General features: G+C 51.1%; 1 protein-coding gene across 1 annotated transcript; it reads left to right on the forward strand.

The window, feature by feature from the left end:
• Positions 1-14,070, forward strand: GAS2L2 (growth arrest specific 2 like 2). The gene is made up of 6 exons (XM_075904926.2): positions 1-1,372; positions 2,384-2,622; positions 3,453-3,560; positions 5,234-5,330; positions 6,440-6,740; positions 8,190-14,070. Exons 1-6 carry the CDS (start codon positions 958-960, stop codon positions 10,063-10,065), a joined length of 3,036 nt encoding a protein of 1,011 aa, XP_075761041.2. The 5' UTR covers positions 1-957; the 3' UTR covers positions 10,066-14,070.
• Positions 14,071-14,727: the final 657 nt, after the last annotated feature.

Raw genomic sequence — 14,727 nt, forward strand, 5'->3', positions numbered from 1 at the left:
CAAAAAAGCGGCTTGCTTTTTCAAAAGTACTGGTTGTAGGCTAGATGCTCTTTTTTGATAGAGGCTGTTTTGAAAGTATCTTTCGAAAAAGCCTCTTTCGAAAGAGGCTTGCAGCCTAGACGTAACCACTCTCAGCTAACATCCTGCAAGCGCCTCTGTGCAGTGTAGGAGACAGACATCTTATCAGTCACTACAGATTAAAAAAAAAAAAAAGGAGTCAGTTTTGCTGGGAAAGCAGAGAGAAAACAGCAGCCGAAAGGGTTAATGGGGAGTGTTTGTAGCAAGTCTCTGTCACCAAGGAGAAGAGAACAGCACTTAAGGAAGGAAACAAAACCCTAGGCTGTCCGGAGCGGTGATTTCCCTTTGACAGTGATCCAGGCTCCACGCAGCCACACTAGGAGAGGTAGAGGGGTTTCTGAGAGTCCCAAGGGGGTGGGAGCTCTGGGTGCAGGGGGACAGCCCCAGTTCTTTGCTGAAGAAAGAGGCAGAGTTCAGTTCCCAGCATAGGAATGTGGAGTGGGAGCTGCTGCAGGCGGGTTCCTCCAGGAGGCTGGGGCAGCGATGGCTCTGGCGCAGGAATGAGGCGTGAGGACAGCACCTTCCAGCCGAGGGACTGAGGGGGGGTCACACTTCGGAGGTGCTGAGTGTCTGCGTGTGGGATGGACGAAGGAACTTGCTGTCCCCTAAGGAATCTGTGGGATTGCAACGACTTTGCGATGACTAAGGGACCGAGTGGAGCTTTGTCACCGGTGAACTTGCCGCCACTCAGGAAGGGAGGGAAACTGTGACTTTTCCAGCCTAGCTCTGGAGCGTCCGTTGCATGTTGCAATTTGGTGAGAGCCGTGGAGATGCAGGCCCCGAGGGCAGGCCCATGAGAACCTGCTCTGGTGGCGGAGAAGTGGAAACTCGCCACACCTGGTAAGTCTGGAACCGGACCAAGATTTGGACTGCACCTGCATGGAAGTCTTGGATGCCCCTTCTCTGTCTCCCATGAGCCCCACGTCTCATAGCAAGATGGCGGGGATTCAGGGGGCCACAGCGCAGAGCATCCGGCCCTACAAGTCCAGCGAGCAGTACCTCTATGCCATGAAGGAGGACCTGGCTGAGTGGCTCAAGGAACTTTATGACTTGGACATCCACGTGGGCTCCCTCCTGGAGGTGCTGGAGACGGGCTCCGTGCTGTGCTACCATGCCAACAATATCACCCACGTGGCCAGAGAGTTCGCTCAGGACTATCCAGGCCTGGCCCACAAGCTCCAGCTGCCCAGATACAGGGTGATCTGTAATGACTCTGCCCAACCAGGAACCTTCCAGGCCCGGGACAACGTGTCTAACTTCATCCAGTGGTGCAGGAAGGAGATGGATATTAAAGGTAAAGGGGGTTCTGACCCTTCTCTCCAGTTTCTTTCAATTCCTTTCATTTCTCTTTATTCCTAGTACCCTTTCCTGTCTCCTCTCCCAGGGCATTTCGTTTTCTTCTCATTTTTTATGTGTCTTGCTTTGGTGCCTAGGACCTTAGTCATGCGCCGGAACCTCTTTGTGCTCAGTACCCTTGTTGGCACTAGCCCATTTCACGGGCCTGAGCTCTGGAATGCAATGCGTGCAAGGCATGTACCTTTCTAGCCTCCCCCCCCCCCGAACAGTCCCACTGTGTCTAGTCCTTCGTACTCCCGCCTAAACTCCCAGAAGCAATCTGGATCTCTGGACTCCTGTCTGGACAGTCCGCTCTCCGCAGAACGGTGGTGGTCAGGCCAACTCACACTCACATTGTCTCACCTCATCAGGCCTTGCTTAGCTCTGCCTCCACCAGACAGTCTTTGGGACAAAGATCCATCACCAAGGGTACGTCTACACAGCACGCGTAATTCGAAATAAGCTATTCTGGAAGAAATACTCAGAAATAGCTTACATCGAAATAGCACGTCTACACGAGCCTCAAAATGAGTCCGAGGCAGGCTCCCCTAATGTGGACGTGCTACCTCGATGTGGAGCCCCAGGAGGCATTGGGGAGTAATTGAATAGCCCTGGGGAGGAGCTATTTTGAAATAGCATCAGTGGAGCGTCCACACTACCGCTATTCCAAAATAGCTATTTGGGAATAGGTGTTATTCCTTGTGGAATGAGGTTTACAGATTTTGAAATAAACCGCCCATTATTTGAAATAACGGAATTGCTGGGTAGACACTCGCATTGTTATTTTGAAATGACTGTGCTGTGTAGACGCACCCTAGTAATTAGACACACCTAACTGCATATGTGCTGCCTGGGTGGGAGAATCCCCACCCCCCCGAGACAGCAGCGGTGCTGCCTCCATTACCTCTGACTCCTTCTCTCCGTTCTGCCTCTCCTCCCGCCCACGTGCCGCTGGTGCGCTCGGCCTAAGAGGTGCTGATGTTTGAGACGGAGGACCTGGTGCTGAGGAAAAATGAGAAGAACTTTGTGCTGTGCCTGCTGGAGGTGGCCCGCCGGGCCTCTCGCTTCGGGATGAGCGCTCCCACCCTGATCCAAATGGAGGAGGAGATCGAGGAGGAGATCCGAGAGGAGATGGCCCTCCCCCCTGAGGATACCCCACTTCCCAAGCCCCAGAGGACGCCCTGTGACTTCAAGAACCTGGATCAGATGGTAAGGGGAGGTTGGGACACAGTAACCCATCGCCCTTGGGGGCGGGGGTCAGAATTCCTGGATGTTTGTCAGCCCGGGAATGAACTTCAGGAGGACCTGACCAGGGGGCCTGTCTCAAGGTGGGGGATGTTCTGCTATATACAGTCTATGTTGGGACCTTTCAGGCAGGAAGGTGCTACCTGTAGGTGAGAGACTCTTAAGTCTCCACACTGGATACGTGCGTATTTAAAACCCAACAGAGTTAACAGGAGTTGCGCGCCTGTCTCCAGCAGGCTAGACACTTGTGGTTTGTGGCAGTAACTGGGCTTTAAAGGTCAAATTCCTGAATGGAATAGTGCATAGGGAACCGATCTCTTCAGCCAGTAGTGGCCCCAGTTAGGACTGTGAAGGCCCAAACTAGCGTGGCTTAAACTTCCTGGCTCGTCACATCAAGCGCTCTGTGATCCTGAACTGAATCTTGTTAGCGGTACAAAAAATGTCCAGTTAATTCCACCCCCGTTGTTGGGTTTTTTCATGTTTGTGGAGGCTTCTGTAGTTCCAATTCCCAGATACAGCCAGAGCTAGGGGCAGATACAGCCAGAGCCAGTCATGTGACCGGCAGGAAGACAGCAACAGAAATTGTTTCTTGTGGGAGTGCCAGTGTGTGTTTACAGGGTTGCGGGGTGCTCATGGGATCTGGAGAACCCTTGACTGGGACTCCCTCTTTCGGACAGAGAATGGGCCCAAGCGGCTTAGCACCCCACTCCTCAAAGCTGCAGTGGTATCCAGGATGCACAGGGAGTCGCATTTTCCTCACGATGATCATGAATGGTTTACCTTGGATTCTGCAGGTCCATCACCTGGTGAGCCGGTGCACGTGCCCAGTCCAGTTCTCCATGATGAAGGTATCTGAAGGGAAATACCGCGTGGGCGATTCCAACACCCTCATTTTTGTCAGGGTAAGTCCAGGCAGGTGTGCTCTCCAGATGCTGTTGTTATGCTGTGTGATGCCAGGAACTTCTAATCTACTCCAGAAGTAGGAGGGACATCTGTGCTGATGTTACCATCTGGTGCCAGGGTGTTGTGTCTTTGGGGTGGGGTTCTGCAGACGTGGGTCCGTCACCCCTCGTTGTGCCTGGTCCCATCCCAACAGACGGCATGAGCCGATATGGAGAGTCAGAGTGACTGAGCCGTGGGACAGTTAGCAACACATACAGCGAGTAGGGGTGTTGGTGGAGAATGTCAGTGAGGGGTGGTAAGAGGCTCTGTCGTCACACTAATGAGGACAGAACAGGTCAATGGGGACGGCAGGCTGAGTTTTCTCCGATGTCACTTGGTGAAAAGAGTCAGTTCACTCCCCGGGGCGATAGGGCTCGAACCCCCACCCCCTCCAGCTGGCCTGTTGGTTGGACTGGCTGGACCTTGGCGAGGGAGGTGCCTTTTCTCCCTAGACGTTCACTCTCCAGGTCAGAGCGGGATGGGGTTATGGGAGAGAAGCCAACCGTGGTGTTGCCAGCACTACCAGTCTGGTGCCTTTCACCCACGTGACGTTCACTGTGGGGAAAACATGAGCCCCACGTAGGGTCGTCCGTCCCTTTCTCCATACCCCGTTTTCTATTCAGGTCTCTTGGCCCCTTCGTTAACTGTCCTGGGAGAAGGTCCTCAGCTTTTCTTCCCTTTGCAATGGTGACCAACATTAGGTCCTCAAACCCCTCTCCTGCCATCCTGGCCTGACCTGCACAGACACCTTTCAATTAACTGAATAACCACTTGTCCCTGAGGCATCCTGCTGGAGTAAGATGGGGTGGTAGTAAGCTCTGTATTGTGTTGTGTGTGTGTGTTTTCCACAGCAGGAGTCACTTGCTACTGCGCTCTGGGCAGCAGGTCCTCCATCCCTTCCTATTCAGCTGTGTCCTCAAATCCCCTTTGGACTCCATGGGTTTTTTACACACCGTCCTCATGTAGCTGGGTAAGAGTGGTCCTGCACGTGTGTGCACACATGCAGGCAGACATAGGCATGGACAGGTGTGCACACATAGGCAGGCATGCCAACCAAATATGTGCACAGGTTTGCAGGCGTGGCTTGGAGCTGAGATGAGAAGAGCAATGACGTCAGTAGACGAGTAGGAGATCCTGCACCAATCAGGGTCAGTCTGTAGTGCTGGGTTTCCAGAAAAGCTCAACACACTGAGTGCGCACTGGCTGTGTTGTAGTAACGCAGTGGGCTCTTTGGAAAACCTGGGGCGCCAAGCTCTGGCCCTGGTCTCACTGGGAAACCTGGCCTTACGTCTGTTTGAGGATGTTCTCTGGTCGCTGGCACACAGGGAATAGGAGGTTCTCTTTCATTCAAGTGCTAAAGGCTGTTTTGGGGGCCAAAGATCCGGTTCTCTCCTCACCGATGACCATGAAAACCACAGTGTGCTGCTAGAGCACCTGGAATTATTCTAATAGGCATCACATATATGTGTGCATGTAAGTACGTGTGCATGCCCTCCTGTATGTGTGTGAAATACTGTATATGCCTCACTGGAAAATGTGCCATCTAGTGGTTGAGCTTTTGCTCATTTCTAGCCCAGGATGTGACATTCCCAGATGAGTCTCTTTGCTCATGTGGGTGTTCTGTTCATTTCAGATCCTCCGAAATCACGTGATGGTCCGGGTTGGAGGGGGCTGGGACACACTGGAGCATTATCTGGATAAGCATGATCCTTGCCGATGCACCTCGCTGTGTAAGTCTCCTCGGGCTGCGTCCGTCGGTGGGTTGCATGCGTGCAGCCGTGGGTGTCTGCATGAGGTGGGAGAGTGACCCTTCTGCTTGGCTGAGGTTGGAATCTGGGGAGGGGTGTCTCCCATGCCACATCAGGCTCCGGGTCCTCAGCAGTAGAGTCTTGGTGGGAGGGGGGCGGCTTTGCAGGGAAGAACAGCAAAGAAGCATAGACAGGGAAGCCATTCTTCTCACATAGCGCCACTAGAGGGCAGGTCAGCACTTCTGAAGAGAAAGAACCGCAGCGAGTGGATTTGTTTTATGTATTTCACAAGGTTTACAATGCCTCAGGAAACCACTTAGGGGGGAGAACAATGCAAGATCTGAGCTCCCTGCATTTCAGGACCTGGACGGTAGAAATGTCGTAGGCCAATGTGATCTCGGGTTATTCCACCTGAGTAAATTATTCCTAGAGGTAAAAGGCCCATGTTCAATGCCTCTATGTACCCCAGTGCCAGATTTCCAGTCCCTCTTGAGTAGTCACAAGGGATTAGCTTGGTTCAAATACAACCTGGTCCAACCCAGTCTCCCTAGCTATGTCTACACTGGTGGGTTCTTGCACAAGAACAGCCGTTCTTCTGCAGAGCATCCACACTGCCCGCTTGCTCTTGTGCAAGAAGATTTACAGTAAAGTGTGGGAAGAGAGGGCTTCTTGCACAAGAGCTATGCTCTTTTCTAACAAGTGTAAGTTCTCTTGCACAAGAGGGCAGTGTGGACACATGGCAGGGGTTACTTGTGCAAGAAAGCCCTATGGCTAAAATGGCTATCAGAGATTTCTTGCACAAGATTGTGTCCACACTGCCATGGATGCTCTTGCGCAAAAGCACATGGCTGTATGGACGTTATCTCGTGCAAGAATTCTTGCACAAGAACTCTTGAGCAAGATGTTCTTGTGCAAGAAACTGCCAGCGTGGACATAGGTCTGATGAATTAGAACATTCACAGTTGACCAGAAAGTGGTTGGCACTAGTATCTGGCCCGGCTTAGGTCTGGCACACCAGTACAGCTGCTTCCAGAAATTAATCCAAGGGAATGTGGTCACCAGAGATCCTGAGTCCCTGAATCTCTTCACAGCCCACAAGCAGCTGGTAAAGCTGACGAGCCCGCAAAGACTCACGGCAATCCAGGTGCAGCACGAGATCAAGGTCTGCCCGATGCCCAGGACAGACAATCCAAAGAAGCCCCATCCCACCATGATTGTAAGCCGGTCTCAAAGCCCACTGCCCCCGGTGGAGTGGAGGACCTACACACCACCAAGCCTCAATCCCAGCTGGAAGCTTCATTCGTCCTCATCGCCAGAGAGTGCCACCAGGAAGGATTCCGGGCTCAGGCTCCCTCGGGAGCAGTCAAAGCCCCGGAAGGTCCCTTCAGGCAGGTAATGAAAAGAAGGTTGAGACAGGTTTGGGGCTTGGTTTCCCGGATGACTCCAAAGATGCTGTGCTGAGCAATCGGTATAGTCCCTGACGCAGAAGAGCAGCTGGCATTGGACACAGGGAACGGTGCATTTTAGTGCTAACCCAGCCTCTTTTGTGCCTTCCAGTCTCTGCATCATTTTTGTTTTGTTCCCACCTCAAAGGACCCATGTCAAGCTGGGCATGGAAAAGGTTCAGAAAAGGGCAACAAAAATGATGAGGGGTTTGGAACGAGTCCCATATGAAGAGATGAAAAAGACTGGGGCTTTTTAGCTTAGAAAAGAGGAGACTAAAGGGGGAATATAATAAAGGTCTACTGGTGTGGGAAGTGAATAAAGAAAAGTTATTTGCTTGTCCCCAAAACCTAAGAACTAGCAGTCCCCAAATGAACGGAATAGGCAGCAGGTTTAAAACAAACAAAAGGAAGCTTTTCTTCACGCAGTGCACAGTCAACCTGTGGAACTCCTTGCCAGAGGAGGTTGTGAAGGCCAGGACTTTAACAGGGTTCAAAAAAGAACTAGACAAATTCATGGAGGACAGGTCCATCAATACTTATGAGCACGAATGGGTAGGAATGGTGTCCCTGGCCTCTGTTTGTCAGAGGCTGGGAATGGATAAAGGGAGGGATCATGTGATGATTTCCTATTCCATTCACTCCCTCTGGGGCATCTGGCATCGGTCACCATTGGAAGACAGGACACTGGGCTAAATGGACCTTTAGTCTGATCAGTATGGCCCTTCTTATGTTCTTATGTAAGCTTGAGCATAGTTTGCCCTGGCCCTTTTCAGTGCTCATCAGGGTCATCTCAAGATCAGCCAAAGAGAGTCATTCAATGGCGAGAGTGTTTCTGCCCAAGTGAGGCCCCAGGACTGGAATATTGGGGGGGGGGGGGCTACAGGTCAGGACTGAGGGGCACTGGCAGAGCCATAGGACAAGCGTCGGAACTGGAGGAGGTACATGAAAGGCTGTTTCCAGATGTAGGACAATTCTTGGCAGTCTGTGTGATCTCCCGGTGTTGAAAGGGGGGATAGAGAGGCCTGGGACATCTGCCTGGGCTAGCTCTGATTTCAGGCTCTGCTCTTAGCCCCTTGCTCTCAGCAGTCACAAAATGTAATTAGTTCAACCCCCCCAGGCCGGTGTATTGTTGTGCAGTTGATGACATGACGGGCTCCTGTGTTGCTGCGTGTCAGCACCTTCCAGAGTTAGCCTGCACTGGCCTTCGTGCCAGCTGTCAGCCCGTCACAGGGCACATGGCTGCAACCTGTGTTTGAAAGCTGCCCCCGAGGGTTGTACATGCCCTCATCCCTCTTGTTAGCGCTGTGCCTGCTTCCTGCCCAGAGCAGGGCAGACAGCCGCCTGCCCAGGCCGAGAGGTGACTGACACTCCGGGTGGGGGCTTTGTCTCATTACAGGGCAGCACAGCGGTCTGCCACTCCCGCACGGAGGCAGCTGCTTGCTGAGGAAAGACCCGCTTCTGAACAGAACTCTGCCCGCAGCGGGAGGGAGACGCTGCACGTGTCTGCGTCCTCCCGGACATTGCAGCTGACGGGAAGTGAAGAGGGTGGCTCCAGCGCCTCAGAAGCCCTCCTGGAGCCCCAGAGAGGGAGACAGACTAGTAGAGGCCCCGGGATCAATCAGAAGGATCCAGCCAGGCTTCTGCAAACCAAGTGTGCAGACTCCAGGCCTCAGATGACAGGGCCACAGGACAGCTCCGCTCTGCCACCCCGGAGTGCCCCGTATGGAGTCAAACCCTTTCCACAGGCCCACAGGTCACAGGAATCAGGGGTCAAACCCTTTCCTGGGATGGTCCGTCCTTCCAGCCCAATGAAATCCCCAGTGAAACACAAGGGCCCGGAAAGTAGCACTAAGATCCCAATCCGAGCCAGCCCCGCATTCCGCAGGTCCCCAACCCCTGCTCAGCGCTGCCAGGAGGAGCCCCAGCTCCGAAATGGGTGGGGAGCCGGCACGACGGCAGAAGCTCCAGCTTTTCCAAAGAGCACAGCGACCTCCCAGGCCACGTGTGGCTCAGAGGGGCACATACAAAGCAGGGGGGCTGTCCAGCCAAAGACATTAACCCCCAACCTTCCCACTGGCCCAAAAGACAGACTCGAACAGCCAGATCCAGCCGGCAAGGACAAGGAGCCAAAGGCCACACTGGTGCCGGGGGAAGAGTCAGGGAACTCCAATAGCAGCAGGAGTGGTGGAGACCCAGCTGACTGCACAGAAGAGAGGGAACGTGTGTATACACCTCTGCCCATCAACCGGGCCCAGGAGCAGGCCCTGTACAAGAGCCTAGAAGATGAGATCTTATCCAACATAAAGGTTCTAGAGGCTGACTCGGATGAAAGCCACCAGCCTGGGGGAAACCAAATGGGTGACTGTGCCCTGGACTGCAGCACAGGGCGCATCACCGCAGCCAGGGACGTTAGTGAGCCGAGATCCTCCACGCCCGCCCTCTCTTCCCGAAGTGCCAGGCAGAGCGTGCCGTATGGCAAGGGCGTGCCTCGGAGCGGTGTCTATGTCCCTAGCGGAGAGGCACAATGGCCCCCCGCTGGATTCCGCTATGGCAACGTGATGGACGAACTCTCCCAGGGGCACAAGGCACTCCACCGGGTGGACGCGGAGGACTGGATCACCAAGATCCCTCCCACGCGGGTGGTGAGGGTTTCCTCTCAGTTAAGTTTGCCTCTGGTGAACGGAAACCAAGAGGAAAAGAAGCTTCTGGAGTCAGAAGGAATTTCGTTCAAGGAGAAGGTGTCCATAGAAACCAAAGGCAACAGGTCAAGGAAACAGCCATCTCCCACAAGCCGCGCAGGGTCAGCTGCGGTCAACAGAAATAGCAAAACGTCTCAGGCAGCCTCGGATGGCCCCAAGGCATCTATCAATTCTCCAGCCTCTGCAGGTGGCTTGGAGAAGTCCAGATTGCCTCAAGGTAAGCCCAAAAGGTCCCTGAAGAAGCCTGAACGGGTGCCATCCATCTTCAAGCTAAAGCTACGCCCCAAAATCCGCCCACGCAGGGACAACAGACCTGAAAAACGGCCATCCAGAATCCCCACTCCGGTGACCTATAGGCAGGCACGGAGAGCGGCCAGAGCCAAAGGACAGGAGAAGGCCCACAGCACAAAGCGTAAGACCCAGCCAAGTCAGGACGGCCTGGCCAGCACGCGGCAGAACAGCACAGGACATGCAGCGCCTGAGGAAGAGGGTTGGCTTGTGGAGCACAGTGGCTCCCCCCAGGCAGAGGCCAAAGTGTGGCTTTCAGAGGAGGATGAAGAATCCTGGGTCTGAGGTCTTGCTGCTGGTGCCAATTGTGCCTTCCAGTGATCAGGGAGAAAAGACAGTGTCTACAGCTCTGTCTTTTCTACAGTAAACCAAGGTCTCCTCCAGCCCAACCAGAGAAACAGGGCTGGGACTCTAGTCCAAACGGTGAGAAGCCAGTGAACAGATAACGTTGGGGATGAAGCCATCTATGAGCTGAAGTTCGCCCAAGTTCTCAGTTGAGTGGCTCCAAGAAGTAACTTCCTCATTTGGGTCATAGAAATCAGACATTTCCTTTAAGAAGGAAAAGACTCTAAGAGGCAGATTTTCAAAGGGGCTTTGCTCTGACCCTCAAAAACTGCCGGTACAATTTTGGGCTCGCTCCTGGTTTTTGAACATGCACTAACGTTTTTAGGTGAAAAATTGAGCCTGCAATTTGGGATGAGGCGTCTTTTGAAAACTCGGTCCCAGGGCTGGAACTAAGAACAGAACTTAGAGCCAAGAGTGAAAAAGGCTAATCTAAGAAAAGATCTAATGGCGTGGTACAATGAAAGCCATGGTTTTTTTATCAGCAGATAGAATATCAGAAGATAGATATTTTAGTGCGCGAATACTATCAGCAGGGGGAGATGCAGATGATAGGTATAATCATTTTCTCCTTATCCCTTTGGTGTGGAGACTCATACCAAATCCATTGTCATCTTTTTCTTTGACAATGTACTTCCAAATTCCCTTCTCAGTTAATCTGGTGGATATCCAGGAATGCTGTACCTGTGGAATTGGGAGAAGAATATGGCACATAAATTGCAACTACAGAGGCCAATTTACCCCATGCAGAGAGAGAAGAAAGAGCATGGTCCTGTTAGAGCAGGCCTAACTGGGTTCAAATAATTAAAATTCCTCTCTGCCTCAGTTTCCCCAGCTGTAAAATGGGACTAATAAGGCTTGCCTCCTAATACACCAAGAAGCTTAATGAATATTTGTAAAGCACATTGAGTTCCTCAGGTGACATGCACAAGAGGAAGGCACATTGTCCTAAATCCCTGGGTCAATCCCAGTGGGAATTCCAAGTGCACTTGTGGGACAAGTATAGACCTTTAGAAAAAGTTCCTCAAAATTGCTCCATCTTTTATATGCAATGGGCTACATGCCATCCTCACTCTGTTCACAGAATTCTTGTTGAATCCAAAGGGAGTTTTCTAAAACACTAAAAATGGAGTATCATTGTGTGAATTGTGTCAAAGTCCCTAAGTGGTACTGCCCCCTTTTTCTAGAAGATACTAAAGCCAAATACTCAGCACATGTCAATTTTATTTACTTCAGCTTGTGATGTAGGCCACAATTGCCTGCATTTTATGGCAGGTATATTTTTAAGTTTGGCATGATTATTGTTAAACCAGGAGCCATCAATGCATTTGAAATAGGAAATTACTTGAAATGACAAGCACTGAAAGAACCATAACAATACGATCAGATGTGGGACTGGCTTTTAACCAGCAGGCCAGTTCTAGCGATGCCCTGTGAGATCACCAGAGACCTACAGGGACCATCCACAGTGTCTTGATACCTGTGAATGCCCTGTGTAATTTTTGTGTGCATTCTGCTGTAACGATTGGAAATAGGATTTGAGGTGATTATTAATAATGCTGCTTATTCCAGTTAGCCATTGCATTCCTAAACATGGTGGTGGCAGCAGGGGAAGTGAAGCGACACGGTGCCACTCCTTAGGTGCCAGCCACATCACTCCATCTCCCGTTGGTGAAGGCAGGGGGACACTCCCACCTCTCCCCTAGCAGCTGGGGGAGCAAAGTCATGTTGCTCAGCTTCCCTCTCACTGGTGCACGAGTGCAGGAGGGACAGACCCCTGTTGTGGGCACCAGGCTTCTCCCATTTCCCCCCTCACTAGTCCCCCAGGGCGCCAAGAGGCTCTGGCCCTTTGCCCCTCCCACCGGGGGCCTTTGGGCAGGCACGACACGGCCCCTCAGCTCCCCGTTACATGTCACCAGCGACGAACGCTCTGTTCAGTGTTAGAAGCATGTTACGGACTTTTGTCTTATTTGTAACCAGCAATGTTTCCATTTTTCATACTCTGTAATAACTTGAATCGGAGAATCTCTGGTTGTGGCTAATACTGTTTTTAGGGCAGTTTTTTTTAGGGTTGGGGTGCAGACTGTGGTCTTGGATTAAGGGATTTGGAGTCTGAGAGGGGCTCTGAGCTGAGCTTGGGGCAGGCAGCTGTGGTGCTGGAGTGGGTTCTAGGTGCAGGTTCCGGGAGGGTCTTTGGATGCATGGGGGCTCAGGGCTAGGACAGGGGCTTGGGATGTAGTAGGGGGCTCATGACTGAGGTAGAGGGGTTCAGGATGTGCACTACAGCTGGGCACCTAGATGATGCTGCACTGATGGTGCAGTGAGACTAAGGCAGGCTCACCCCTGCCCTGGCCCTGCACCACTCCCAAAAGCAGCTAACAAATTTGCTCTATCCCTAGTCCTGTTGTGCCCCCTCTCTGCTCTGTGGAGATAGGGTGGGTTAAGGGAGCACCTTGACATCAGCACCCATCCTCTCCCTTCCCTGCCCTGCACAGCAAACAGGAGGCTCCTGGGGAAACAGCTCCAAGGCAAAGGGCCAGAGATGCGCAGCAGTGGGAGGAGGAGCAGCTGAAGTGGTGGCACTTGATAGCCACCTGGCCAAACCAGTTAGGATCACCTGTCAGAGGTTCCAAGATCTACCAGGAGATCCCGATCGACTGGTTGGTGACCACTGCTAGAGAGGAATGCTTTTCCACATGGCCAGAGGACTAGACTGGACCTAGTTGAGTAAAGGCTGACAGTGCTTCTGGGGACATGGTTTGGGGTGGCTAACAGACTGGAGGGAGAGGGAACTGACATCCAGTTTATAACCAGCAATTCTTTCTCTTTCTGGGGCAAAGGGTGGAAAGGATACCAAGGTGATTTATAACCCTGTGTATTTATAAACATGGGATTATACTGAAAATGTCACAGTAGCACAGGCCAGCCAACAGGGAGAAGGGGATCATGGGGCTACTTATACTTAGTAGAGTATGGGCAACCTGGAGCTAGAAGATAGAAGGATGGGTGTGATTATTTTTGTCAGGTTCAAAGTCTAGAAATATGATGGATCACAAACATGGGGCTGGAAGAGACCTCAAAATTACAGGAAGTTAAATCCACTGCACTGAGGCAGGTCCACGTAAACCTAGACAAGTGTTTCTCAACCAGTGGTATGACTACTCTTAGGCTACATCTACACTGTTTCCCTCTTCCGCAAAAGCCTATGCAAATGAAGTGTGGATTAGCATATTGCCACACTTCATTTGCATAATTAATTAGGAGCCATTTTTGTGCATTAAGGCACCATCTACACAGCTCCTTTTTGCGCAAAAGTCCTCTCTTGCACAAGAGTTATTCTTCCTCATTTTTTCAGGAAGAAGGGCTCTTGTGCAAGAGGGTTTTTTGTGCAAAAACCTCTTGTGCAAAACAGGTTCCTAATTAATTATGCAAATGAAGCATAACAATATGATAATCCGCGCTTCACGTGCATAGGCTTTGTGGAAGAAGGAAGCAGTGTAGATGTAGCCTTAGGGGAACTCAAGAGAAATCTGGAGGGTACGTCAACACAACTGAAATTTGGAGAAAACTGAATTTTTGTTTCACAAAGTTTTACAGCGCTTTAGTATTTTTGTACTTTTTACACCCAAAAATTTCATCACCTACCCGACTTCTTGTATGTTATCAATCGACAATCCTCGGTTGAATCCGTGAACTCCTTCAATCCCTTGGCTGTATTACATAGGGTATGTCTACACTGCCACCATAGTTCGAACTAGGATGGTTAATGTAGGCATTCGAAGTTGCAAATGAAGCCTGAGATTTAAATATCCCGGGCTTCATCTGCATCTTGCCGGGCGCCGCCATTTTTAAATCCCCTTTAGTGTGGACTCTGTGCCCGCGGCTACACGCGGCACAGAGTAGGTAGTTCGAAATAGGCTCTCTAATTCAAACTACCGTTACTCCTCGTGGAACGAGGTGGAACGAGGTGTACCGGTAGTTCGAATTAGAGAGCTTAATTTGAACTACCTACTCCGTGCTGCATGTAGCCGCGGGCACGGAGTCCGCACTAAGGGGGATTTAAAAATGGCGGCGCCTGGCAAGATGCAAATGAAGCCCGGGATATTTAAATCCCGGGTTTCATTTGTGACTTCGAATGCCTACATTAGCCACTCTAGTTGGACTAATTTCTTGTGAAAACAAAGAATAAAACTGCAGATTTGGAAGAAGGAAACCTGAGGCAGAAAAGCCTGTAGTGAAAAAACCATGCACTAGCGGTGGAAGTGGAGATTCTTCTGAGATAAGAAAAACATGCAGTTACAATTCCAAATATCTTAAATTCAGGGTTACTACAAATGGAAGTGTACCCCCTTTGCCACTTTCCATGAGTTGCTGTGAGACTTTATCTAACCACTGTATGAAACCGTCTCTGTTGTAACAACATCTTAATACAAAGCATCCTACATTAAAAAGATAAATCAACTGAATATTTTACAAGAAAATGTGAAGGTGTCAATATATCTAATGCTGCTATGAAAAAATCATGTTTACTGAAATAGAAGTTGTCAAAATTAAAAGTATCCTACATTTGAATGATACAATAAGAAGAAGAATTGATGAGATGGC

This window comes from Pelodiscus sinensis, chromosome 21 (assembly GCF_052426305.1).
Source record: "Pelodiscus sinensis isolate ZL-2025 chromosome 21, ASM5242630v1, whole genome shotgun sequence".
In the NCBI taxonomy this organism is placed as follows: Eukaryota; Metazoa; Chordata; order Testudines; family Trionychidae; genus Pelodiscus; species Pelodiscus sinensis.

Bases quoted from the DNA above. Each gene is read 5' to 3' on its own strand.
- GAS2L2 (XM_075904926.2), top strand. From the start codon at position 958: ATGGAAGTCTTGGATGCCCCTTCTCTGTCTCCCATGAGCCCCACGTCT. The intron at 3,561-5,233 runs GTAAGTCCAGGC...TGTTCATTTCAG, and splicing joins ACACCCTCATTTTTGTCAGG to ATCCTCCGAAATCACGTGAT. The intron at 6,741-8,189 runs GTAATGAAAAGA...GTCTCATTACAG, and splicing joins CGGAAGGTCCCTTCAGGCAG to GGCAGCACAGCGGTCTGCCA.